Source organism: Melospiza melodia, chromosome 9, assembly GCF_035770615.1.
Source record: "Melospiza melodia melodia isolate bMelMel2 chromosome 9, bMelMel2.pri, whole genome shotgun sequence".
NCBI lineage: Eukaryota > Metazoa > Chordata > Aves > Passeriformes > Passerellidae > Melospiza > Melospiza melodia.
In genome coordinates this window covers 12,409,131-12,434,739 of record NC_086202.1, presented here as the reverse complement: position 1 = coordinate 12,434,739, position 25,609 = coordinate 12,409,131, and the positions used below count along the sequence as shown (strand labels likewise).

General features: G+C 43.0%; 1 protein-coding gene across 3 annotated transcripts; it reads left to right on the top strand.

The window, feature by feature from the left end:
- Positions 1 to 17: 17 nt before the first annotated feature.
- On the top strand, positions 18 to 25,219 carry PDCD11 (programmed cell death 11). Of its 3 annotated transcripts, none has more exons than XM_063163277.1 (36): positions 18 to 170; positions 1,111 to 1,219; positions 1,802 to 1,939; positions 2,230 to 2,397; positions 3,007 to 3,168; positions 3,735 to 3,858; positions 4,178 to 4,359; positions 4,887 to 4,994; positions 5,445 to 5,651; positions 5,971 to 6,095; positions 6,708 to 6,768; positions 7,445 to 7,591; positions 7,713 to 7,964; positions 8,666 to 8,809; positions 9,518 to 9,718; positions 10,267 to 10,437; positions 10,829 to 11,045; positions 11,822 to 11,962; positions 12,926 to 13,041; positions 13,215 to 13,735; positions 14,210 to 14,272; positions 14,716 to 14,824; positions 15,339 to 15,428; positions 15,760 to 15,862; positions 16,368 to 16,545; positions 17,182 to 17,238; positions 17,991 to 18,113; positions 18,400 to 18,522; positions 18,695 to 18,908; positions 19,312 to 19,440; positions 19,662 to 19,802; positions 20,878 to 21,128; positions 21,755 to 21,923; positions 22,193 to 22,346; positions 22,900 to 23,065; positions 23,731 to 25,219. In XM_063163277.1, exons 2-36 carry the CDS (start codon positions 1,118 to 1,120, stop codon positions 23,900 to 23,902), a joined length of 5,529 nt encoding a protein of 1,842 aa, XP_063019347.1. In that variant the 5' UTR covers positions 18 to 170; positions 1,111 to 1,117; the 3' UTR covers positions 23,903 to 25,219. The 3 variants fall into 3 exon arrangements, with proteins under 3 accessions (XP_063019347.1, XP_063019348.1, XP_063019346.1); XM_063163278.1 differs by having other exon boundaries at positions 1,106 to 1,219; positions 19,318 to 19,440; XM_063163276.1 differs by having other exon boundaries at positions 1,106 to 1,219.
- Positions 25,220 to 25,609: the final 390 nt, after the last annotated feature.

Sequence of the window (25,609 nt, the reverse complement as noted above, 5' to 3'; positions counted from 1 at the left end):
TTCCGGCCGGCGCCGCGTGCGCCTCCCGCTGCCGTGCGCGCGTCCCCGTCCCGGGAACGATCCCGGCAACGATCCCGGCAACGATCCCGATCCCCGTCCCGGAACGATCCCGATCCCCGTCCGGGAACCGTCCCCATCCCGCGCTTCCCCCTGGCAGCGGCCCCGGGCAGGTAAGATGCCAGCCCTGCCCGCTCCAGCGGGGCCGGCTCGGTTGCTTGCCGTGGGAGGTGTGTGTGTGTTCCCCAGCGAGCCCCGAGGTGAAGCGTGCCTTGACGGCTTTCGCTTTATCGTGTGCTTTCCATTTAAAGAAGCTTTGTGTGTCTAACAGCCTGCCTGAAGTTTGACAGCATAGGGGTTCAGCGCTGTTTTTTGAAGTACTGTTGGCTAATAATAAGCAATGGTGTAAGGAATAATATAAGCGCCATAAGCAATAATAATTACTTGCAACTTGCAAAATATGACTTGCAACTACTTTTACTTATCCTTATATATTAGTGGTAGTAAGAAGAGAATTACGTCCTAATAAGCAAGGTGTTGTTTATTGATTGAAATAGTAAGGTTAAGCACCTATTTTTTATATGTATACTTATGGCTTAGACAAAGAGGTAGCAAGTCATATTAATCATAAGTAATTAATTAATAATTAGCGTTCAAAAAGTAAAAATGCAGGCCAAGCTTACCTAGTGTGTTGCTCACAGCTTGCTCCTTGATGACTGAAGCTGGTAAATTCAGCCACTGAATATAATACAGACTGGTTTGGGCAACATATGGTTAAAGCAGTTTTATGAATATATGTGTGATGTATCGAAGTGCCTTAAAAATTAATACTGTAATACTTCAGTGGAACTGTGCAGTAGTAAAAAGTGTTATGGATGTGCATATTTTATATAATATGCATTTATATATAGTATGACCATTGCAACGCTTCATTGTAGTCAAGTGTTAAATCCATTTGGATGTGAGTTTCTGTTTTGTCCCTGACTAGCTAGAGCAGCCATCCAAAGTCTTTCTTATTTTAGGGGTAGTTCACTCATATCACCTCAGTATTTGTGAGGAACAAGCACAATAACTGCATGTTTCATTTCTGCTTTGTCATTTGTCCCAGAGCAGTGCAATCATGGCATCCATGGAAGAAAACTTTCCTCGAGGAGGCATCCAGAAGAAACCTGCAGAGGGAAAAACACCCAAGCCAAAGTCAGAGCGGGACAATTTGTTTGATGTAGGTTTGCATGCTCTTGGTTAATTTCTCAGAGCTCTTCCACTGTCAGAATTTGACTGCAGCCCTCTCTACCTGTTACTTCTACGGTAAACTTCAGAAGGGCCTCCCAAAAACAGATGTCTGTTGACATCCCATCCTCCTGATCTCTGATACCTGTTACATCTTGAATATGATCACTGAGAAAGTTCAGTCAGAATTATTGATCAGGCTGTAGCTTTTAAACTTCCCACAAGCATCTCATCCCAAGGTGCTGCATGGTGAGCCTGGTGTTACTGGATGCAGGCTAAGTTGGTCTTTCTGATAGTAGAGTGTGGTGCAGATCTCTTGCACCTCTCTTTTCTGTTCCCAAGATTGAGCTTTATAAATGATCAGCCTTGATTCAGCCTTATAAATGATCAGCCTCAGCCCAAAGGAGGTACTTTGGAAGACTTGCATGTAGACAGGCAGCAGTTAGCAAGATGCTTCTCTTTTTTTTGTCTAAATTAGTATTTTATTCATGGCAGCAGAGTTCTGCCATAGCGCAAAATTTGTTTTTTTGTCCACTTTTATTTTTTAACCTTCTGTGCTTGTAATCTGCTTTAGGTTCAACATGAAGAAAAATCCCAGAAAAGAAAAAGAAGCCAGAAGGATCAAGAAAAGCCGAAAAGGTTCAAGGCAGACAAAACTGTTAAAGCTGCTGTTAAAGACGATGTTATGAATATTGGACCACTCACAATTGAGGTTGGTGCATAAATGTTTGATTTTGTGTGCCTCTCTTTGCTGGGCTATATAAAAATGGCATGTTTTTCTTACCTAAACTGCCAAATACATCTGAGATCCAATACAGAACTTACCTGCTTTTCCCCCTCTTATGGACTTGCCAAGATACCCATAGTATGCTATTTTTCCTGTTTTTCCTCCCTAAACTGCCAAATACATCTGAGATCCAGTACAGAACTTACCTGCCTATCCCCCTGTTGTCACTGACTTGCCAAGATACCCATAGTGTGCTATTTTTCCTGCTCTCCCAGGCACTCAGTGAGGGCATGCTGCTCCTTGGCTGTATCAAAGAGGTCAGTGACTACGACCTCACCATCAGTTTGCCCAACGGCCTCTCTGGGTTTGTGCCGGTCACGCAGATCAGCGATGCCTACAGCAACCTGCTCACCAAGCAGGTGGCCCAGGGAGAAGTCCTGGAGGTGAGACCTGGGACTGGGGCTGTGATTTGTGCTTGGAGCTACAGAGTGTTGTTAATACCTCAGAAGCAACCCTGAGGTATTGCTTAGGAGCCTGGCGTTGACTAACCTTGGTTAGGAACTTGGTTTTCCAAGCAAACTTTGCAATTTCCTGGTAACAGCTGACTGCTAGAATAAAATAAAATGAAATAATCAGGTACCCTGTCTGTCTGGTGTCCACAGTGCCTAAGTTTTCTCGAGGTGCTGTGGAATGTGGGATTATCACTACCCCTTTTGCTGGTGGTGTTTTTCCCTGCTGAAGGGGGAGGCTGGGTTATGGTCACTGTTGGCTCTGTAGATGTTTCCTCAGCTGCACTCTCCTGACTCCAGCCCACAGAGTGTTTTTAAGCAAAGCCTCTCAGTCTTGCTGACATGACATAGTGTCATCCCTGCCTCTCTGTTGGAATCCTGGTGTTTGTGGCATTTCCTGCCTGTTCCTGAAGTGTTGACAGAGAAACAGGACTTTCTTATGGGTTTTTGTTTTCAAAATCTGCTTCAATAACAAATTCTAGCCTTATGTTATTTAACATTGTAAAAATTGTATGTTTCTGTGTTGATCATGTTGCTGGGCAGGAGCTGAATTCTCTCCCAGACCTGTTTTCTCCAGGGACACTGGTCAGGTGCATCGTGACCAGCATTGAGAAAAGTGACGATGGACGCCGCAGTGTCAAGTTATCGATTGACCCCAAGAAGGTCAACAAGGGCCTGAACTCTACAGCACTAGCAGCAGGCATGGTAAGTCTGTCAAAGCCTCTCTGGGCTCTTACATTTCAGTTTGTCCTTACATGGGATCGGGGCAGAATGTGGAGCTGCTCCCACCATGGAAATGATCTGTGAGGAGAGGGTGGGTTTAGTTCTTGTCTCCAGGTTGTCATTCATGAAATTAACTAACTTTATTCTGTTTCAATATGGCCAAGTTATTTAAAGATTTCTTTCTGAGTAGGTTTCTTTTTAATTCTTACAGAGAGTAATATATAACATGGCTTGCAGAGGTGCTTGGTTGTTTGTTTTGTGTTTTCAGCTGTATTATTATATACACCTGCTATTCTTGAGCATCACAATTATTTTCTACTAGTTTGTGAGCTCCTTATATGTATAGCTAGATAAAAGTAGAGTTAAGTCCTCACTGCTAGGTGAACTGTGTAATAAGAAAGAATGTAGTTCTTGCTCTGAAAAGCTCAGTTCTCTGTCCATTCAAAACAAGGGAATACTTGGGTGGTGAATCTCTTACCATATGTTCATTCATTAAAGACCCAGCTGTTTCATTACATTGCTGAGCTGCAGTGCTTTTCTCCCAACAGCTGCTCTCTGGTTCTGTGTTGAGTGTGGAAGACCATGGCTACCTCATAGATATTGGTGTCACTGGAACTCATGCTTTCCTGCCTCATCAGAAAGCCAAAAATTACATCAAAGCAGCCAAGAAAGGTAAGAAGCAGTGCAGGAGAATCTGATGGTTAAAATGGAGGTGGAGAATGACAGGGATTAGAGTTTATTATATCTGTGGTGTTAGTGCACCTTGGTGGGATTGGGTCAAGGTGGAGTCTTTGCAGGTTGCTGCAAACAGCAGTTTTGTGGCTGGTCTGCAACAAACCTTTGTGTTTCAGCCCATGATCTGACAGACTGTGTTCCTGCTGCAGTAAACTTCACACAGATTGAGAGGGAACTCTGTAAAATCTTTGGAATGAGTGGGAGGAAATACTGAGTGTTCCTGCAAGAGGTTTTATGCTGTGACTTATCTTTGTAGGGCCTGACTTGAAAATAGGCCAGAACCTGAACTGCCTGGTTGTGGAAGTGAAGAATGAGGGCAGGGTTGTCTGTTTGTCCATCGATCGATCAGAGGTGGCTGCATCCATTGCCACAGAGCGACAGAACTGGGCACTCTCTAATTTATTGCCAGGGCTGGTGGTGAAAGCTCGAGTGCAGAAGGTAAGCTTGGTTTGGGTTGCTTTTGTTGGGTTGGCCTTTTGAACATTGTTGAAGGTAAGAAACAGGTGAAGCAGAGATGAGAGTTTATGACCTGGAAAATTTCTGTTTGGTCTCAATTATTTAGCAGTAGCAAACGTAATCTCCTGGACACTTCCCTCTAGTGCGTTCACCTGAGGTCTGATCTCAGTTCTGGTTGTGATGCCCTGAGTATAAAGGCTTCAGGCTGGAGCTGCTGATGGAGTTTGAAGCAGAACAGGATTAATTTTGTGTTTTCTGGCCTTTACTGCTAAAGTATTCAGCAGGATAGCAGTAGTCTTCAGAGTACACACAGCATTATAAAAAAAACCAGAAGCATTGTTTTTTCAACAGTGTGCAAAGCAGAATTGTTAGCAGTTTTTCTGTCTCTTGTGATGTGCTTGTTGATTAACACTGACAGTGCCATTTTTTGAAATGTGTGAATTGCTCTCTGTGCTGCATGAAAATTGAGTGTGGAAATTTTTTTGACATCTTTTCGTTCCCCTTTCTAGGTGGCCCCACTTGGGTTGAAACTGACTTTTCTGTCTTACTTCACTGGTATTGTGGATTTCATGCACATGGATCCAGAGAAATCCATGAGCTATTCTCCAGATCAAGTGGTAAGGAGGGTGGAGGATGCCTGGAGTTGTTATGTTGCTTACAACATCTCTTACCTTCTCCAATATTTCTGAGGAGTTATCTCTGAAATTTTAAGGCCAATAGCTTCTTTCATATCTTTTACTTGAATTACTATTGTGACTGCTTTGAAGCTGTAAAGAACAAAGCCATTCCTGGAAGACTTATGTGGGAAGTCTGGAGAATTGCAAGGGATAGAAACATGACTTGTGTGGTCATGTTCCCCTCCCTGCATTGATACCAGCCTAGTCCATAAAAAACAGACAAAAGCAAAAATCCCTCCTTGGTGAGGCTGTTAGAAGCGAGTGATGTCTTAGCAGCAATACTGGAAAATGCTTGCATGTGGACAGAGAGTTGAGGTAGCAAGCAGAATGTCCATGAGCACGAGTGAGGTGCCTTTTCCCCTTTTGTTCAGTGAGCACTCTGTGTTCCAGGTGAAGGCCTGTGTGCTGTCCGTACACCCCACGTCGCGCGCGGTGCGGCTCACGCTGCGCCCGCCCTTCCTGCACGCCGGGGGAGCCCCACGGCAGCTCCCCGGGCAGCTCATGGGGGCTGTGCTGGAGGAGGCCACCCTGAAAGCCTTCTACAAACAGTTTGGGGCCATCTTTGAGCTTGATGATGGCACTCTGGCATTTGCACGGGTAAGTGCCAGGATGGTGAGGCAAGTCCTCCATATCTATCTTAGTCTGCTTGGAAAGGGGGCTGGGAGAGGGTTTGATTTTTTGCCTTTATCCTCTTTGTGAGGCAATACAGTAAAATTAAGATAGCATGCGAGGTGTTTGTTAAATTATACATCCCCTTGTTTGAATTTAAATGTAGGAGGGTTGTTGTGGAAGAGCTGGTGAAACCTGCACAAAGGGAATGTTAGGAACAGATTTGTCAGATGCTGGCACTTCAACCTAAGGCCCATATCAGTGCTTCCACTTTCCAAATACTCACTTGTTATTCCTTCTTTTCTAGTTGAAGCATCTTTCAAAAACCAGAAAATCCTTTAAACCTGAAGCATTTAAGGAAGGTTGCAAACATAAATGTCGGATCATTGACTACAGCCTGATGGATGAGATGTGTATTGTATCTCTGAAGAAGTGAGTATGACCGAGTCTTCCAGAAAACTGGTTGAAGAATTAGAAAGGTGTTTGAGAGTGGAAAATTACACTGCTTTGCCGGACTGGAATTTGCCATTTGGGGTTTTTGACTTGTATCTATGATGTGGCACATCAGGTTGTCTGGGCATCCTGCACATACTCCCCATACTCTGTGGAATTGGGACACCATCAGTATTGTTGGTGAGCTGAGGCACAAGGAGGCTAAATTAGTTCTGCCATGATTGTGTCAGAGGACCATGGCTCAGCAGGAAATCGAGCCTTGATCTTGCAGCTCATTTGTATTATAAAGTCCCTCTTAGTACTTCCAACTTTGTGGCTTTAAGCAAAGCAGATAATGGGTTCTCCTATCATGGGGCCATAACTGTGTGACTGTCACCTGGAATGGAGCATGGTGAACCTCCCTAAATTTTATGTCCTAAGAGCTGTTTTGGGAGATTGGTCAGTTGGAGTAAAACACAGCTCTGGAGTTGTAGAACACTGGGCAATGTATGGAATAATGGATATTTGGGACAAGTCAGAGATGGGACTGTCTTGTCTTATCCTGAGTTTCCTTCAAGATGACTCACTGGTCTCTTTGTGTCTCTTCTCTAGCCAGATTATTGAAGCACAGTTTCTGCAGTACCAGGATATCCACACAGGTGATGTGGTGCAGGTGAGCTTCTGAAGGACCTGAGCATGTTATACTTCAAACAGTGATCTTGCCAATGTGCACTCCTGCCTAATCAGTGTGTCCAACTTCTGATCCAGACTAGTGAGATGAAAATGAGAAAAACCTTCTCTTGCAGGACTTGATTAATAGAATGTAATACTCTTTCTATTTTGTTCATGTTTTTATTCATGATGTGGCAAAGGCAATCAAATTTTATCTATGATCAGTCATTTATTTGTTGCCATAAGTGTATTTTAGAAAGACTTGAGTGAAAGAAATGAAAACTTGCCTTGCAGTCATGTAGTCAAAGTAAAAGTTCATGGTTGAACAATCATAGTGAATTGTTGGGCAGAATATGATTTTTATGTCTGAATCATGGCTGTATTGGATATGTCTCTGGAAACAATTCTAGTTTGCTGGCATCAATAGGGATTTTGCAGAAGTAGCCTGTGCTTAAAGAAAAGAAGCTGTACAAGCTGTACAACAACATGATGAAGTATATAAAAGTTAAAGGGTCAGATTAGTTGGGTGGAATGTAGTTTGATCTAAGATTACTTATTTTTGAATGTGATTAGATTTGGTGACTGTAGGTGTTGTAGTGTCTTGGCTGTTTCCTACCTGACCACAGTCTGCTTTTCATGCTGAGTTTACCAATGTTTTCCCCTATTTTGGCTCTTAGGGCAAAGTGCTCTCTCTAAAGCCCATTGGGATGCAGGTGAAAGTGGCTGATGGGATTAGAGGACTTGTGCCATCCCTCCATCTCTCTGATGTGATCCTGAAGCAGCCTGAGAAGAAGTTCAGCATAGGAGATGAAGTCAAGTGTCGGGTGAGAGCTGCCAGACAGGGTCTTCAGCTGCTTTGCACTTTTCTCTTCTGAGTATGTAGCAGCTGAATTGATCAGGCAAGGACAGACATGCTTTTTGAACCTCTGTACTCCATTCTTGCAGGTGCTAGAGTGCAATCCTGGAGGAAAGAAGCTGATCCTTACTCTAAAGAAAAGTCTTGTCCAGTCAAAGCTTCCAATCCTCTCAAATTACGAAGATGCAAAGCCAGGCCTGATCACACATGGCTTTGTAGTGTGTGCAAGGGAGTTTGGTTGCATTGTGAAGTTCTACAATGATGTCAAAGGTCTGGTACCCAAGAATGAGCTGGGCTCAGAACCCATATCTTGTCCAGATAAAGTCTTCTATGAAGGCCAGGTAATTAATCTACCTCTGCTGTGTCACGTGTTTTAATGTGAAAGAGAAATCTGCAGTTGGCTTCAATGTGGATTTTCCTGAGGGACCAGCTACACCAGGAGATGTTTGTGTCCTTTCACTTTATTAGTTGTGCTCCATTGAAACAGGGTAGGCTGTTAAAAGGGCAGCTCTTCTTTGGAAGTTAAAACTTTTACGACAGAATCATAAGGATAATGTTTTTTGCCTCAGTGTTACTCTGGTTATCCTGCTGGTTTCAAATTACAGGCACTTTAGAAACTGTGTTATTCACAGTTCTGGTTTTTGTTGTGGGCAAAGTTACAGAGATCTCAACCCTCTTCATTATTTTTTCTGGTGCTTTTCTTTGTCTTTAATCTTGTTATTTTTTGGTTGGCTTAGGAGAAAAGTAATTTTCTAGTCAGAATTTCTGACTGCAGATCTGGATTTTATTCTCAACTCTGCTACAGACCTGGTACATACTTTCAGAAGATCATTTAATGATTATATACTTCTGTTTTCCCTCTGTGTGATCAGAAGGACATTTGTCTGTGGTTGAACTTGTTAAGTTCTAGCACTGGCCTGCTATCCTCAGGTGTGAGAGAAAAGTGTACTGTGTATGTCCCTGTCTTCTTTTATAGGTGGTAGCAAACTGAGGAGGGTCAGCTGAACTTAACTTGTGTTTTATAAATTTTTTTTCCCTGCAGGTTCTTAAAGTAATGGTCTTAAAATGTGAGCCTCAGCAGGAAAGACTCTTGTTGTCCTTCAGATTATCAGGCAAGCCTGGCCCTGAGGACAAATGGAAATGTACTCTAAAGGAGAAACAGGAAATGAAGTACCAACTAGGAGAGGTATTGGATTTAGTGGCTGATTCCTTTTTAGCCTTTTCCTACTCATTTTCCATATGATTTGGTATCACTTTGAACAACTTTGCTTCAAGGAAGCTTACAGTGATCAGGAACTAGTATTAAATGTGCATTTCTTACTGTGTGGTTGACCTCCTGGATCAAAAATGGTATCTCAGTTTTCAGAGGTCAGGATAAAGGAATACCAGGAAAGTCCCTCTGGAGGTACCAATTAGTGCTCCAACTCCAAAGGTGGAATCCTCTTTTTTTATTTTCTGCATGCTGCTGATTTTCTTGCTCCAAAACCAGCTGCTTTTGCTCCCTGGAAAAGAACAGCTTTAGAGAAATTTGAAATGTTTCTCTGTTTTTGCAATGAACAGTTTCCAACTCCCTGTAGATATTGCTAATGCAGGAACAGGACAGTTCTAGTCTTGATGAAATTACTCCCTTCACCCTTCAAATGAAAAGTCACAACCAAGAGAATGTTTCCAGCTCTTTATTTCTCTGGGAGCTGAGAATTAGTTTTTATTTTACCTGCAGTGTTGCCATGCTTCTTAGCTCAGCCCTGTTGATGTGAGAATTTTTCATGTATAGCTGGGAGGCAATGTCAGATCCCCTGCAACACATCACATCCCATCCCATCCCCTGTGCATCAAAAGATACGAGTTCAAAAACACTTGGAGTTTTATATCACTGTACTTGTTCTCTTTTCAGATGGTTGATGTGAAAATCTTGAAGAAGAAAGATAATGGTTTAGAAGTTTCCATCTTAGAAGATGAAGACAATGTGGTAGCCTGGATCCCCATGCTGCACCTCTCTGACTTTGTTGCTACCTCCAAGCTCCTGTGGCACTGTCTTCAAGAGGGAGATGTCCTGCCCAGAGTTCTGTATCTAAGTGACAAAGGACAGCACATTGTATCCTTTGCCACCTCAACCTGGCAAACAAAGTGTGGGGAAGGAGGTGTCTCTCAGCATAAATAAGAATACATGCAACAAAAATAAGAATACTGTAGCTAGTGTGAAGTGGAAGTGCCTGTCATGCTAATGATACTTTAAAGAGTAATTGTTCTAGAAGTGAGGCTCAGCTGGGGCTAAAATCTCTTCAGAATTAGGTTGTGAGCTGACTTGTTTTCTCAACCAGCTTCTGGGCTGTTAAGCTTATCACAACCTTAGGAAAAAACTTGCTGTTTTTATATCAAAAATCTGAACTGAATTGTTAGGAAGTTGATATTTCTGCTACTGTGAAGCATATATCTTTAATGCTGAGCAGTTTAAGAGACATGAGTTGCTAAATTTTTGTGAAGGGAGACCAAGACAGAAATTGGAATTACAGCATTTAGCACTCCTGTACTCTCTAACTTGCAGCAAGTGCTTTAGCCCAATAGTTAACAGCACTGAGAGATTTGCTTGGCATGGTGCTGCTTTCATTCACCTTTTCCCATTTTTCTTAACTGCTTGTTCAGATCTTGAGTAGAAAGTCTGCAGTGATTTCTGCTGTACAGGAGGAGCAAGTTGTGAGAAGCTTCTCTGAAATCCAGCCTGGGATGCTCTTGACTGGTTATGTGAGGAATGTGATGCCCTTTGGAGTGTTTGTGGAGTTCCCTTTTGGTGTGACAGGACTGGCACCTAAAGTGGTAAGCAGTGCCTCCCCTTAGTAAGCAGCATGTGTGTGATCAGGCTGCTTGAAACATGGTTTTAGCAAAGGTACAGTAACAAGGAGGGAGCAACTGGGCTGCAGGCCCTGCATTCGCACAGCTTCCTGCTGCAGGGTAAAAGGGTTCAGGTTTGCCTTTTAAATTACTTCCAAAATTAAATGAAGCACTTCATTCAAGTGAGCTTAAGCTTCAACAAGGATTTCATGTGATCTCAGTAATTAATTTTAATTGATGGGTTTTTCTTAGTCTTTGTTAATTTCTCTTATGCATTTACATGAAGTCGTAACTCAAACCCTGCTGAACAGCTCTGTGAGTGGTTGGTCAGTATCAGCTGTGCTCAGTAACCTTGCCCTCTGTTTCCTTTGCACAGAGCATGAGTGACAAGTTTGTGACAGACACCAAGGACCACTTTGTGGTGGGACAGACTGTGGTTGCAAAGGTGATGAGCATTGATGAGGAGAAGCAGCGTGTGCTCCTCAATCTGAAGGTGTCTGAGTGCAGCTCAGGAGATTCTGCTGCAGAGAGCTTTGGCCTCCTGAATCAGTATTTCAAGGAGCTGAAAGAAATCAGGGACTTGCTGAAAAGAGGTAAAGATTGGGAATGTTCTGCTAAAGGGTATCAGGTCAAAAAAAAAAAGGTGCACTAGAGGAAAAAGAAAAGAAAAACATTTACGTGAAGAAAGTTCAGTTTAAGCAAAGACTTCACTTCCCAAAGTAGCTTACTAGAAAAAAGATGTGTGTGCCATGTCAAGAGGCTTTTTGTAAGTAAAGCTGGAACAAGCCAAAGGAATTGTTCTTTTCATTGAAGTCTCCTAAGCCTCTTGCATTGATTTTGGGTGAAGTGCTTGTGATAACCCAAACACAGTACTCACATGAGGGTGAGTTTGTTCAAATAGATTTACCTACATGCATTATAGGTCCTCCAGCAGGGGTTTTCTCACATGCTGTTTTTCTAGTGTTTTTATCAAATTCTCACTTTGTCTTTTTAGATTCTTCCTATATCCAGTACTTTTTAATGTTTGTTTTCTGTAATTGTGAAGTGCCTGGTCTGTTTTGTACTTCTAGTGTTAATCTGTTTTGCTTTCATGTTTTTCCAAATGCAATGCTGGGTGTGTTCATATAAGATGGGAAAATATTCTCTCTAAAATTATTAGGTCCTTAATATCACAAAAGGGTTTCTGCTTTGATTAACTCTTAGAATTTACTTTGTAGTTCTACAGGTTCATGAGCCTAGGCTTTGTTTTCCCTTATGAAGGTAGATTAATGCTTCATGTACCACTGATTAAATGTGAAGGCTTGTCTTGGTTTTGTGAAGAAACAACATAAGTAAAACTGATTTCCCACTTTTTCTTCCCTTTATTTAGGAGAGCCCAGCGTTTGTGAGTTGATGCCTGGTAAGAGGGTGCATCTGGTCGTGCAGGATGTGAGGGAGGATGGCTCAGCACTGTTCAGTGGCAGCTCTGTCACAGGCCTGACTGTAACTGCCACCCGCTACCATTTGGGAGGTGAGGGTCTTTCCTTTGCTTATGTTAGTTTTCAGTCTTGTACTTTGAAACCTCTCCTAAAATGGATTCTGCTGATGAGAAACTAATAGGGAGAAGTCTGATTAGAGTAGGGATGGCCTTGAAGAGTAGTTAAGTTTCCCAATGTCTTGCTGGCCCATTTGTGTGATTCAGAAAATATGATATAAACCTCCCTGTGTCTCTGTTAATTTTGTCTCATATTTTGGGCATCTAGTTTGTGCTCAGAGATCCTTAGTTGAACCAAACTGTATAGAGACAAGTATGAATACAAGCTCCAGCTTTCTTTGTTTTTTTCTTCTCCCTTTATAAAGACCGTACTCCAAGGAATACCTATCTGAAATTGCTGCCAGTTTTACTTGAAAAATCAATGACTTTAAAACAGGACCATAATTTTCCAATTAAAAAATTAAAGTGTCATATTGTGCAAAACCAAACATATATTTGCTGAAGTAATGAATAAACCAGAGAAAGCAAGATAAACTTCTAACTTCAGCTGAAGTAATAACCCCAGCACTTCTGTATCAGAAGGATTTCTTTTTTCTTTTCCTTAGCAAACAGATAGACTGATGATCGTTTTGTGCAAATTTTGGGAAAATCTTTTTTATATTATCTTGACCTTGTTTTTAGTCAGCCTTGTCTTTATTATTTAAGAGTAGTGTCTTCAGAAAATCAACTTCATTTTTCCAAGAAAGATCAGACTTTTTCCAAATACAAAGCTCTCTTTTTTTAAATCATTGCCAGTGACGTTAGAAGAATCTGCTCTTAAATAGACTTATTATATGTTTAGTACTAGTTTGGTTCAGATACAATAGTAATTAAGCAGTCTTATTAAGCAGTCTTTGGTCTTCAGGAATTAAACATTTCATGTTTGTCATGTAGCTCTATCACAGTTGCTCAGAATTCTTCATTGTCATCAGGATATAATCTCCTTATTCTCATTTGTAGACAAAAATATTGCTCCTGGTGAGAAAAGGAAGGCATTGGTTCTTCATGTGGATGCCCTCACATCTGAAGTGTTTGTTTCTCTTCGGGAAGAACTGTTAAAGCAAAGGCCCAAGCGAGTGAGTATGTGTTCAGTATTTGGGTTGGTGTGTTTCTGCTTGTCAGGCAAACTGTAGCTGATTAATAAATTTCAAGGGTGACTGTTTCCCCTTTTAGAGCTGTGGGAGGTAGAGAGCGGAGGGAATCCAGATCTCAGCAGGGGAAGTCACTCTGTCTGTCCATTTCTGTCTAGCGGCTCCGAGAGAACTCGCAGCACTCTGTGGTGGTGCAGCACATCACAGAGCACTTTGCCATCGCGTCTCTGCCAGAAACAGGCCAGCTGGCAGCTGTGCCCATCGCCTGCCACCTCAATGACACCTTCCGCTTCGACTCGGAGAAACTCAGGGTGGGACAGACAATCTCTGCCACCTTAAAATCCGTGAAGGAGAATGAGCACGGGGTCTTGTTAGCAGTACAGGGCCCAGCCAAGAAGAATGTTTTTGTGAGGGTGCGGAACGAGTCAGAGACAGCCCTGGAGGAGATGCTGCCTGCTGTGAAACACTCGCTGTCCCCGGGGGATGTTGTCACCGGTACCGTCAAATCTGTCAAACCCACCCACATCACTGTTGCCATTGATGACAAGCTGACAGGTTCAATCCATGTGTCCCGGATCCTGGATGAAGTGCCCATAGGCTCTTTTCCTACTTCCACTCTGAAAGCTGGACAGAAAGTGACTGCTCGAGTCATTGGAGGCAGAGATGTGAATACTCACAGGTGGGAAGACATGTACATGGTTTTGCTTCTGGAGAAATGCAAAGGATGAAACAGTTTGTGTTTCAATTCAGGTCATCTAGGCCCTCTGAACAGATGCTGTTACAGCTGCCTTTGCCGGAGTAGTTGAGGCTTGAGGAAATCTGCTATTATATTCTATCCCAGCTGATCCAGCTTTCAGTAAATAAGCTTTCTACCTGTGCCGCTGTATTAATCTAGAGTATAGATTGCAAGAAAAAAAGATGTCTAAACTTTTAAGATCCTGTTGAAACCTTAAATACAGGCCCCAGGGACTAAATGTGCTGGGGTATTTTGGTTGCCTAAATTTCTACTGCAGTAGTGATCGGAAGAATTGGAATTGGAAAGCTCTTGCAGTTTTAGAGGGCTTGCACCTGGGGTTTTTTTTGCTAGTACAGAGGCATTAAATGTGGGCCTGGGGAGATCATGAGAAACTTTGATCCTTTTCCTCTTCTTTAGGTGCCTGCCAATCACCCATCCACACTTCACACAATCCATTCCAGAGCTCAGCATTCGACCAAGGTAAGTGTTGGCCTTTGTGCTGTCTGCACATGCTTTACAGATCTTGTATCCTTGGATGTTCTATCCCTGGTACCTCATTCATGAAGGAGCTGGCTGTGAGCAAGGACCTCCACATGTAGTGCAGTGAAGCAAGGCCTCTTACTCTCTCTTGTCCTTAGCTGTGTTAAATATCACAGTGCTCTCCTAGCACACGATTTCCTTTGATTGTCCTTTTGGCTTCAGGTTCTGCCAATCTGGACTCTCTCGTGTCTATTTCTGTCAGAAAGATTTCCTCTTATGATCAGGGAAGAATGAATTCCTGGCAGAAAAAATGCAACTGGGGAGGGGTGAAAGACATTGTCACAGTAGTACCAGCTCACCACATTTCCATGGTTTCTAACTTCCATCTTCATCTTTAGACCAAAGCTATTGTACTGATGTCCTCTTTCTTCTTTTGCAAACAGTGAACAAGAAGGGGAATTCACAGCAATGCTGAACCTTAAAGAAGAAGGTTCCCTCAAGAAACTTGGACTCTACAATGCTGGACAGACAGTCACCTGTTTTATAAAGAAGGTGTGCTCAGAGTCTTCTTAGAACGTGTGCTGGGGGAGACAGCAAGTGGGTGTGACCTTGGGGGGCCTTAGCTCAGACCTAAATATTGAAGACTGTGGTCCTCATTAACTGTGAGAGTGGCCTGTGGCAACTGCAGTCCCCTTCTTACAGGGAAGGTAGAGGAAGGAAACAAAAATTTTTGGTACTTGGTGGAGTCAGGCTGACTTGTCCTCTTTGACATGCCTGTTTGTTGCCAGCAGGCTCTAGTACAATGGCCTTGGAGTATGCCACCAGCACAAAGTACACTCACTGCTGATCCCCTGTGTGCACTTGCCTGTGAACCACTGCAGTGTTGTGCTTCTAAGAACAGAATCCAAACCACCATTCTTGCTTGGTGCAGAAGCCAAGCTGGGCTAGTTCTTTTTAGCCTTAAAAATTAGTGAAAAATTCCTGCCAGAGAAGGTTTTTCTTTCCCCTAAGGTCTCATGCTTGGGGTCTCATGTCTTCATGACACTCTTATTTGGTGTCTTTTTAGTATAACATGCTCAAAAACTGGCTGGAGGTGGAAGTTGCCCCTGACATTCGAGGAAGAGTTCCTCACCTGCTGCTGTCTCTGAACACCAAGGTAAGGATGCTGTTACTGGTGAGCTGTACGCACACTTTTTTTTTCCATATGCTTGGCCACAAGTAATGGCTGCAGACCTTTCTGATGTCCATGTGAACTCATAGCCCAGTGCTTTGCCCTTTAGGCATTGCTGCCCCTTGCTGACAAGCAAGTACTGTGCCTGTAGGTGGTTCAGTTCAGGATAGCAGAGCCATTGAAGCAGTGCTGAGCTATCAGTCAACTGCACATCAAAGATGTTTATAGGAAGTGTAAAGGTTCTTAGAGGAAACACTGTCAGAGTTGTGCAAAGCTTCCTTTCTGGAAATAAGTGTAAACATGTCTTTTATTTCAGGTCTTAAAACATCCAGAAAAGAGCTTTAAAAGTGGTCAGGCAATATCAGCTACAGTGACTGGAACAGATGCCAGTGAAACATGCCTCTGCTTGTCACTCACAGGTATTGTGAGCCTTAACAGCAGGACCCCACCACATGTGATGCTTTGCTCAGAGTTGGGCCTGCATTGACCCCTCAGATGATGTTCCACTCTAGAGCCAAGCTATGCCTCTCTGTAGAACAGAACTGACCCCTGGGACCCTGACCTAGATGTAGCAGCATCTAAGACAAGCGAAGTCAGATCTCTAGAATAAAGAATCACTTTCCTAGTGTCTCAGACTGAGCCCTTAACTAAGCCCTTCTGAACATATTCCGTTCTAATCTCAGATGAGAGGTAGTACATTTATCAACATTTGTCAGTTACTCTGGATATGGGAATTGTGCAACTAAGGGTTACATTTGTCTGGGCTACCAAGGCAAACGTGGCTGTGAACAGAGATTGCATAGACTGCACCTTACCAAAAGTTTGTGGGTTTGATATGTGACTAGGCAACTAAAATTAGCTACACTAACTTACTACCTCTTGCTTCATATTTTGAAGTATTATCAAGCCCTTTCCCTTTTCCAGGAATTCACTCACTGGAGCAGGATACCATCTCTGTAGGCATGGTAACAAAGGTGACTCCACATGTTGGCTTGACCATTGCACTGCCAGGTGGGAAAGCTGGCAGAGTCAGCCTCTTTCACCTGAATGATACTTACACAGAGGATCCTCTGGGGAACTTCAAAGTTGGCAAGATTGTCAGGTCAGTAATTGTCTTCCTTGTTCCTTCAAGCTGCAAGGCTTAGAAATATCCTCCTTCAGTGACAGGCTTTTTACTGTCTTGAGGTAGTGCCAGACCATAAGGTCAGTCTGGGGCTAAGAAGTGATGCTTCCCTTGTAAAGGCTTGGGTGAAAGTCTTGTAGTTTTCATTTATGAAGAAGCCCCTTTTCAGCTGCCTTCATGGCCTGTCTTTTTGAGAGTAATTACTCTGTTAGCTAAGGTGCTGATGGGGCTAAGGGTAGCCAGGCATCCCAGCTTTGCAATGGTTCTGTGGGCTGTTTGGCAATTGAGTTGTTTCTACATTTGCACGAGCAATTGCATTTCCCTGCTTCACATACTTTTTGGGAATGTTGGAGAGTGCAACAGGCCAAGTGATTTCAGGTGTAACAATCTTTAACTCTTTTGTACTGGCAGTAGAGACTGAGTAAATCAAGTAGACATGTTTCAAAAGTCCTTTATGTAGTTTTATGAACTGTTGTGTCATGCTGGTTTGTATTAGAAAGTCCTTAAAGGAACAGAGTGTTTCTTTTTCTGCTACTGCAAATATTTATTTTCCACCTGTGGCTTATTTTAGTGTATAAAAAACCTTTCTGTTTTCTCCCCCACCTCTGCATGCAGGTGCTACATCCTCTCCAATGAGAATGGTAAAATCCAGTTGTCTCTCCGGCAGTCCCGGTATGTGTCATCCCTCTAGTCTGTTAATCTACTAGTGAAAAAATGATCATGAGATACACTTGTGATTTGTTTGGGAAGATCAGTGAGAAGTGTTAAAAGAAATGCATTTTTGTAAGGGGTGATACTTGTTTCTACTTCAGAAAGATTTTTTTTCCTGTGAATCAGCAAACACTTAACATAAACATAGTGGGTTCAGATTTAATTTCTGTTTGTTACAGTTTCTAGGCCTGCCTTATCTTTTTTGTTTGCTTATTTGGGAAGAAAGCTCTGCCACTGAATTTGCAATACAAGCATGTTATGTTTCAATGTTCAGCTGGATTTTAACAGTTTTGATTAAATAATAGACTTAGCCCAAAATGTCTCTTAAAACTGAGCCTCTTGCTTTGTCTTCCTTATGGAACAAAAGTGTGGAATTAGGTATCTTAGAAATAAGTGGGGAAAATACCAAGCAAATGCTGTGCAAAATTTCAGACAGCATTTTGCTCTCCTCGTTTTCTTAGTGTTGGAGAAAGCCAGGCTGATGTGTTTGGCTCTGTTTGCAGCAGCATGTGTATTCCCTAATGCTAGGTAGAGCTTGGCAGGGATGCAGGTAGTCCATTAGTGCATTTCAATAAACAGAAGCGTGCCTCTGATCCAATGTGGTTTTCAGAGAGTACTAGCTGTTGTTAATACTGATGTATTTTCTGCTGTCCAGAGCGGAATGTGAATTAATCAGATGAGTGCTTTAACTTCTAACCTCTCTTTTCTTTTAGGCTAAATCCAAAGATAAACAGCAAAGTGGAGGATATTGAAATAACAAGTATTAAGGATGTTAAAAAAGGCCAGCTAGTGAGAGGCTATGTCAAATCAATCACTCCATCAGGTGTATTCTTTGGGTGAGTAACCTGAGAAAGTTATTCTGGCAAATGATGAGTCTTGGAGAACTTAATTTGAGTGTACAATTGTGGAATCTTGTTTGGGGATGGTCTCTGGTATAACGTGAGGTTGCAAAATGAATTATTTGTGGGAATCAAAATGTCATGGATACTGTGCTGAGCCTGTGAAATTAAAGTAGGGAAAGTTAGTGAGACACTTTATAGAACTGATGGTGCCACAAATGCACTTTATTTTTCTTTCCTCCTGCTGTAGAATACTTATTTTTGGTTTTCTTCCTCTTCTCAGATTGTCCACTTCTCTCCTGGGCCGAATTCTGTTCCAGAATGTTTCCCCATACTTTGTACAGAAACATTCCTTATATGAAAAGTACCTGCCTGAAGGAAAACTGCTCACTGCCAAAGTACTTGGGTAGGTCCAATGTTCTTTAAAAGGAACTATGAATTAGAAGAGAGGAGAGGATGGAAAGAAGGAGGATAAAAGACAGGAAGGTTTAAAAGAAGTTCAGATCCTTGCAGTCATTGTAAATGCTCTCATTTTTTTCTTATTCTTCTGTCCTGCTACTCCTGGCGATGCACCACAGGGTAAATAGAAAAGAAAAACATATTGAGCTCTCTCTCCTGCCTGAGGACACTGGGATGCCAAGTGTCTTGCCTGAATCCCTAGGCCTACCACAATATGGAGCAGAGGAAGAGAAAAAAACAGAGGAAGAGAAAAGAGAGACAGATGATGAGAAAAAAGGAGAAGAGCCTAAGCTGAAGAAAAAAAGGAGAAGAGGAAATGATGAAAGTGGTCAGGTATGGGTGTGATTGCACAGGATATGCTAAAGGACTTTGTTAGTTCAAATACTGAAGTGACTGGGAAAATCCCAGTCTCATCCCAGAAGGATAAGGCTGAAAAATTATACAGACTAGGGAAAAAAAGGTTAAATTGCATTGGAGATTACAGACATCAAAAACTATTCCTTTTGGATGGGAGCTAGCTGAGATAACAGCTCAGCTGTGTTTCCTGTCCCTTTGGTCTTTGCACCCCGTGTAGATGAGTGTGGGTTTATTCTCCTCTGTCTGTTGGCTGAGAGGGTAGAGGGGGATGCTGTGCCAGGGTATTGCCCTCTCTCTGCTGCCTGGCTCTTTACTTTGTGATCAGAATTGCCTTTAAGATTATCACAGTTGTTGCCCTTGACCATCCACTCATTTCCAGTTGCAGGAGGCAAAGCCAAAGAAGAGGAAGATCTGCCCAGCAGATGAAAATGACAGTGGAATTGAGGTGTATTACCGTGAGGAGGAAGAGGATGACCAGGAGGAAGAGGCAGCTAAAAAGAAATCTACGGTGAGAAGTTTGGAGGAGAACATGAGCCTGAAATGACCTTCTTGCCCTTCTAGCCCCTTGATATGTGTCAAGTTTAACTTTATGTGTGAAGTTTAACTTTAAAAGTACAAGAAGTCAATAGTACTGAATGGAGAGATGCCACAAGCAAAGAGCAGTTGTCTGATCCCAGTTAAAAAACTTGAAATTAAAACCCAGGGCATTTTCTGTCTTCTTCCAAACAGGTAAGGAAGCCTGGTGAAGCTCCCAGGCTGCAAGTCTCCATGGGCTTCACCTGGGATGAAGACAATGCAATGGATATACCTGTGCTGGATCAGAAGGAAGAGAGCTCAGAGAGCGAGGAGGAGGAGGATGTGCAGTCCAAGGTACTGTGTAATTGTATTGTCTGCACAGGAGACACCACACAGTGGCTGTAATGTGATGTTTTGGTATTTGCATGTCTGTCTGCCCTGTAGCAAAGCCTTTTAACACAAGGGAACATCTTTGGCAGCTGACACAGAACTTGTTCAGTTATTTTGATCACTGACTTCAGTAGCAGGTACCTCTGAAGCAGAGGAGAAAAGGCCCAATTTTAGCATGGCTGCATGAAAAACAGGTTTTCTCATGTTGACATGTTAAATAAATAAGTATTTAGAGTCAAACAAATGTTTTCATGAACACAAAACTTTTTTTATTAAATGTCAGCTCTGTTTCTTACTTTCCTGAGTGGCATAAATGTACAGAAAAACCTGGAGGTGAAAAACCTTTCAAGTTATAGTCCTCTTATTTAGCAAAACACCAAAAAGCACCAAAAAAGAATCTTCTTTTATGCTATAACCTTTAGAAAGGTTTTCTGGTGAGAGCAATTCATCAAAATCAGAAACAAGCTCATGAACTCCTTTCATGTTTGCTCTTCAGGATTTCCCCTGTCCCTCAAACTCACCTCTGTAAAGGCAATGCATGGCTGATGCTTTATTGCCCAAGGTAACAAGGCAGAGAACTATGGCACTGTGAGTTCCAAATTTAGACCTGAGTCCCCCTAGTGATCCAGCAACACACCCCAGTTGTACATGGGGAGAAATTGTGTCGGATTTTTACAGAGTGTAGGAAGGTGATGGTGAGTACTGGCCTGGAGGGTAAAGATGTAAGAATGAGAGGGAAGGACAAAGTGTGGATCCTGCAGCTGGCGTGCCAGACTAGCAAACTATTTGGTCCCTCAATGAATTTCATTTTTAAAAAAAGAATTTCATGTAGTGCTGCTCTTCTTTGAGGTGAGAGCTGTGTAAGAAGGGGTGGGGGGTGTTTATCATTTTTATCCTCTTTTAAACAGTTGGCCTCACCTCTTCCTGTGGAAACTGCTTAGCCTTGGACATACTGAAGTCTGGCTGTGCTTTATCTGGACCTGCCTATTCCCCCATGAAGTGCCTGCCCTTCCTCAGTCCTCCTGTTTTGCTCTTTCAGCTAAAGAAACGAACAAAGAAGGAGAAGGAGCTGGAGAAGCAGAAGAAGGAGAAGGAGCTTTGCAAAGTGGAGGCGGCTCTCATGGACCCGAGCCGGCAGCCCCAGTCCGCCGATGACTTCGACCGCCTGGTGCTGGGCAGTCCCAACAGCTCCATCCTCTGGCTGCAGTACATGGCTTTCCACCTCCAGGCCACAGAGATTGAGAAGGCCAGAGCTGTGGCAGAGAGAGCGCTTAAGACAATCAGTTTCAGGTAATAATGGAGCTCTGACTCTCTATGCCCCAAAGAATAAATCATGATGGGGTAGTTGTGGTGGAAGAACATTGATATTATCAGTATGAGTCTGTATGGGGAGTGACAGAGTGTTTTAGCGAGCTCAGAAGGATTAAATGGTAGCAACTGTCAGCTGGCCCTTTGAAGGTCTGGCTTGAGTCACCACCACTGACCTGCTGCAGATCATGAGCTCAGGAGCTCCTGAAGGTGTCACTGAGTGCACAGACATTCTACTGGGCAGTCAGAAGAGTTTGGAAGAGCATAATGCTGCCAGTGATGTCCTTGAATCAAAACATGACACAAATGGTGAAACTCCTGTTGTTTTTGCCATAGGGCTGTACTTTAAATCATCTCTACTGCATGGTTAAGTATATTGTGATTTTTTGACTCAACCTTCTGGTTTTTAATTAGAAACAACAATGATAAAGACTGTAGTGTGAATCAACTGCTGTGCTCTATTTCAAAAATCATGTTTCAAGGAGCAGTGTGTCCTGTTTCTTGTCCTGGAGGCCTGCTAAAAGTCAGTCACTCTGTGTAGGTTAGTTTGCAAAAACCTGGTGAAGGTTGGCGAAAGGCTGAATATTCTTGTTGACATCTGCTTTAAGGGAAGAACAGGAGAAGCTGAACGTCTGGGTAGCTCTGCTGAACTTGGAGAACATGTATGGTACTGAGGAGACACTGATGAAGGTCTTTGAGAGAGCAGTTCAATACAATGAGCCTCTGAAAGTCTTCCAGCATCTGTGTGACATCTATGCCAGTTCTGAGAAGTACAAGGTAAGACAGTGCAAGCAGATCCCTGGCATGTATCCCATTCAGGCATGCCAGTAAACTGCAAGTGCTGGCTGTGTAAGCTTCCAGCTGTCAGCTGTTGGGCCTGTCCCGTTCTTAACTGGAATTAATGGTTGTGATTGACAGTGGGCAAGGATGTATTGATGCTTGCTTTTATGTCATAATGTTCAGAGACACCCAGCCTAAGAATTAAAGTCTTAAACCTACAAAGCTTTGTTATGAATGTGTGATGTAACCCAGCTCTGTCCTTCCAGCAAGCAGAAGAATTGTACCACACCATGCTGAAGCGTTTTCGTCAGGAGAAATCCGTGTGGCTGAAATTCGCCTCTTTCCTCCTGAAGCAAGGCCAGGCTGAGGCTACACACAGGCTTCTGGAGCGTGCTCTCAAGGCTCTGCCCACCAAAGAACGTAAGCTCTCTGCCCCAGCCTTAGTGTGGGCCTTAATGTAGGCAGGGGATGGGCTGCTCTCTGATATCTCTGCCTGTGACAGCATTTGTAGTAAGTGAAAAGTGCAGCCAGCTGACTCTCAGGGTGGGGAACTTTCAAGCTGGATGTCACTGCTAAATGCACCTCTGCTAAAGGCACCAAATAGAATTTACTGTGATGCACAAAAACAAAGCACCCAAATCAAAGGCAGCTTTGAGTTTTACAGCCCTCTAGAAAAGTTCACTTGGTCTAAGCTCAGGTTTCTGGGACTGCCCATGGGTGCTGCATGATACATGATAAATATAGAAATAAACCTTCCTCTTCTGCAGACAGCTGAAATGGGAAGTGAACTGTGACCCTTCTGTGTCCCACTTTAATCCCACCTCAGTCCAGAACCTCTTTACAACAGAATCTTTTGTCTCTGGGTAGAGATGGTGCTGTCTGTGCCTGCCTCTGTTCTGTGTAATTCTCACTCCTGTTTGATCACGTGGAAGAGAGTTGCTGTGATACCCTAACATGTCATTACTTTTCCCAGATGTGGATGTCATTTCAAGGTTTGCACAGCTGGAATTCCATTCTGGGGACACAGAACATGCCAAGGCCCTCTTTGAGAGCACCCTCAGCAGCTATCCCAAGAGGACAGACATTTGGTCCATCTACATGGATATCATGATCAAGCATGGCAGCCAGAAGGAAATCCGGTGAGCTGTGGTGCAGCAGGCTGGGAAGGGGCAGAACACACCTGAAAAGAAGAGCAGAGGTACCCTGCAGTGTGAGGTTGTATAGGGCTTCCCACAGCAGAAAAAAGGGATTTTTTTCCCCCCAAAACTGGGATGTGTGGAAGTGCTTATTCTTGCTGGGACTGAGGAGACTCCAAAAAGTTCCATAGGGCAGAGGGGAACTGTTTTGTAAGTTGTGGCCTGCATGACAGAAATAGAAGCCTTGCACTGAGGTTCACCTGTCCTTCTGCAGGGATTGCCTTATATCTGAAGGGTGAGATCAATCTTGAATAATCAATCTTTGTAACATAAAAATGGAAAAACATATTTTTTCCGTTTCTTTTCCTGAGAGGTGAAAAAATGAAGTAATTTCCCACATCCACTTAATGAATCCATGGTCCAATGCAGTGTCTGGATCTTTTGTTTGAGTTGACCAGCAGCCTTAGTGTTCAGCAAGCAAGTAGAAGGCTTCTACTTCGAGATTTTGGCCAATTGTCAGGAATCTCTTTCTTCCAGCACCAGCCCTTCGCAGCAATTTCCCCTGAATGTTTCCCCCCAGACTTTCTGCTCTTTGTTAAAAGACATGGTACAGGGCCTATATTGAGTGCTGTCACAAACATGATTTGAATCACTTTGGTTTCTTGCAGAGACATCTTTGAGAGGGTCATACACCTGAGCTTGGCACCAAAGAAGATGAAATTCTTCTTCAAACGCTACCTGGATTATGAGAAGAAATTTGGTACAGAAGAACGTGTCCTGGCTGTTAAAAGAGCAGCACTTGAGTATGTGGAGACCAAGAGTTCCCTTGCTGACACCTAAGTGTGGTGCAAGTGAAAGCAGAGAGACTTAGCTTTCCATGCAGTGTGAGAACTGAGGACTGTGAAGTTCTGCTGTGACTGTCCATGGACAGTTTCTGGTGAATATTGGTCTGTGACCAAACCAGCTTGGAAAGAACAAACAAATGAAAAGATTTGATAAATGTTTGCAGCTTTGTCCAGAAGTTACAAATAATCCTGTTGATGACATGTTTTTAAATATAGACTGTTTTATAATCAAAAGAAACATCACCATACCTGTTTTATTTTCCTGGGTAAATGCTGCAGTTATGACATGCTGCTTTTAAGTACAGTAATGTCTTACAATTTGATTTTTCTCACTGTTAAGATGGCAGAGAAGATTCTTGTCTTTTGGATGAATTAACACTTCCAAAGATTTATCTCAGGTGCCTTTGTGCTCTAGAAATTGGCAGAGCAACACTGGATGCTGGGCATAGCTGAAGCTGGAAGGAACCTCTTGATGATGATCTTCAAGCTCCTGCTCAAATCAATGATCAGCAAGACTAGGTTGCTCAGGTTCACTTCCAGTTTGGTTTTGATTTTCCCAAGAATGGAGACTTCACAACCTCTCTGGGCAGCCATCTGTTGTAGCAAGTTGCTAGGGATTGATGACAGAAACAATAGTGATTTTCAGTAGTCATTTTCTCTTAAGAGAAATCGCTGAAGTCAAAGAAAAAGTGTTTTTTCTGTGCTGAAAAAAAAAATCCCAATGTAACCTGCTTGGAAAAAGCCAGGTGTTTTGGGTACTTGAAAAAGCTGTCACTGATGTCAGTGCCTTATGGTCCTTACAATTCTGTATTCCTCTAACTTTCCACTGAGATGTGGATATGATCAGCCCAGTGTTTTACAGAGGAAGAACTCGAGGCAAGGGGAAAACAGGATATGCAAACAGATGTGATTACCCACTGTAGACCCTAGCTTTGAAATACCAAACTTGAAGAGTCTTCCTTATTGTAGGTACTCTAAACTCAAAATCAGAGCTTTGCAGGACCCAGCTCTTCTGCCTCTGTGAATGCCCAGTGCTGGCAAGGCTGGATGATTCAGCATCTATTTCATTCCCAAGTCCTTTGGGATCCAGAAACAAGTAATTTCACTTCTTGCCCCCAGGGAGAGCAGGGTGCTGTACTCAGATTTTGCTTAATGATCTTGTAGTGGAGGAGGCTGATTACAACATCCAGTAACAACTGCTGCCTTTTTTAAAGAACACAGCTTCAGTGATGGTGGCTCTTTCTTTTGGTTTAATTAGTTGCATAACAGAACATGTAAATAAGCGTTGCAATAGAAACCAAGATCCCTCTGAGATATTGTTTCTTCTTCACTACTGGTGCTATTATACTGTCTGTACTAGGCAGGAGAGGTGAAAGACCTGTGTGTAATTCTCTGTACTGGAGGAGCCTGGTTTGAACCCATCTTGCTGCTGGGAGCTGTGACCTGTGGGCTGTTCTGTGATGGGATTATTGTTGGTCTTTGGAGGAGCAGCAGGGGATGTGTGAGCTCACAGTTTGTGTGATCCAGCATGCCAGGGAGATGGGTGGCTCAATTTCACTCTTGGCATTTCAGTGGAAAATCTAACCTGGCTGCTTGTGCTTGTGTGTAAAACCATCTGGGTTAATGTTCCTCACCTCAGCATTGTCACTGGGGGACACTGGGTGACAGGAGCAGCAGGGATATATTCCTAAGGGTGCTGATG

Coding starts and splice junctions, on each gene's coding strand:
- PDCD11 (XM_063163277.1), top strand. CDS start 1,118: ATGGCATCCATGGAAGAAAACTTTCCTCGAGGAGGCATCCAGAAGAAA. Junction 3,169..3,734: donor CAGCACTAGCAGCAGGCATG/GTAAGTCTGTCA, acceptor TTCTCCCAACAG/CTGCTCTCTGGTTCTGTGTT. Junction 11,963..12,925: donor CACCCGCTACCATTTGGGAG/GTGAGGGTCTTT, acceptor TCTCATTTGTAG/ACAAAAATATTGCTCCTGGT.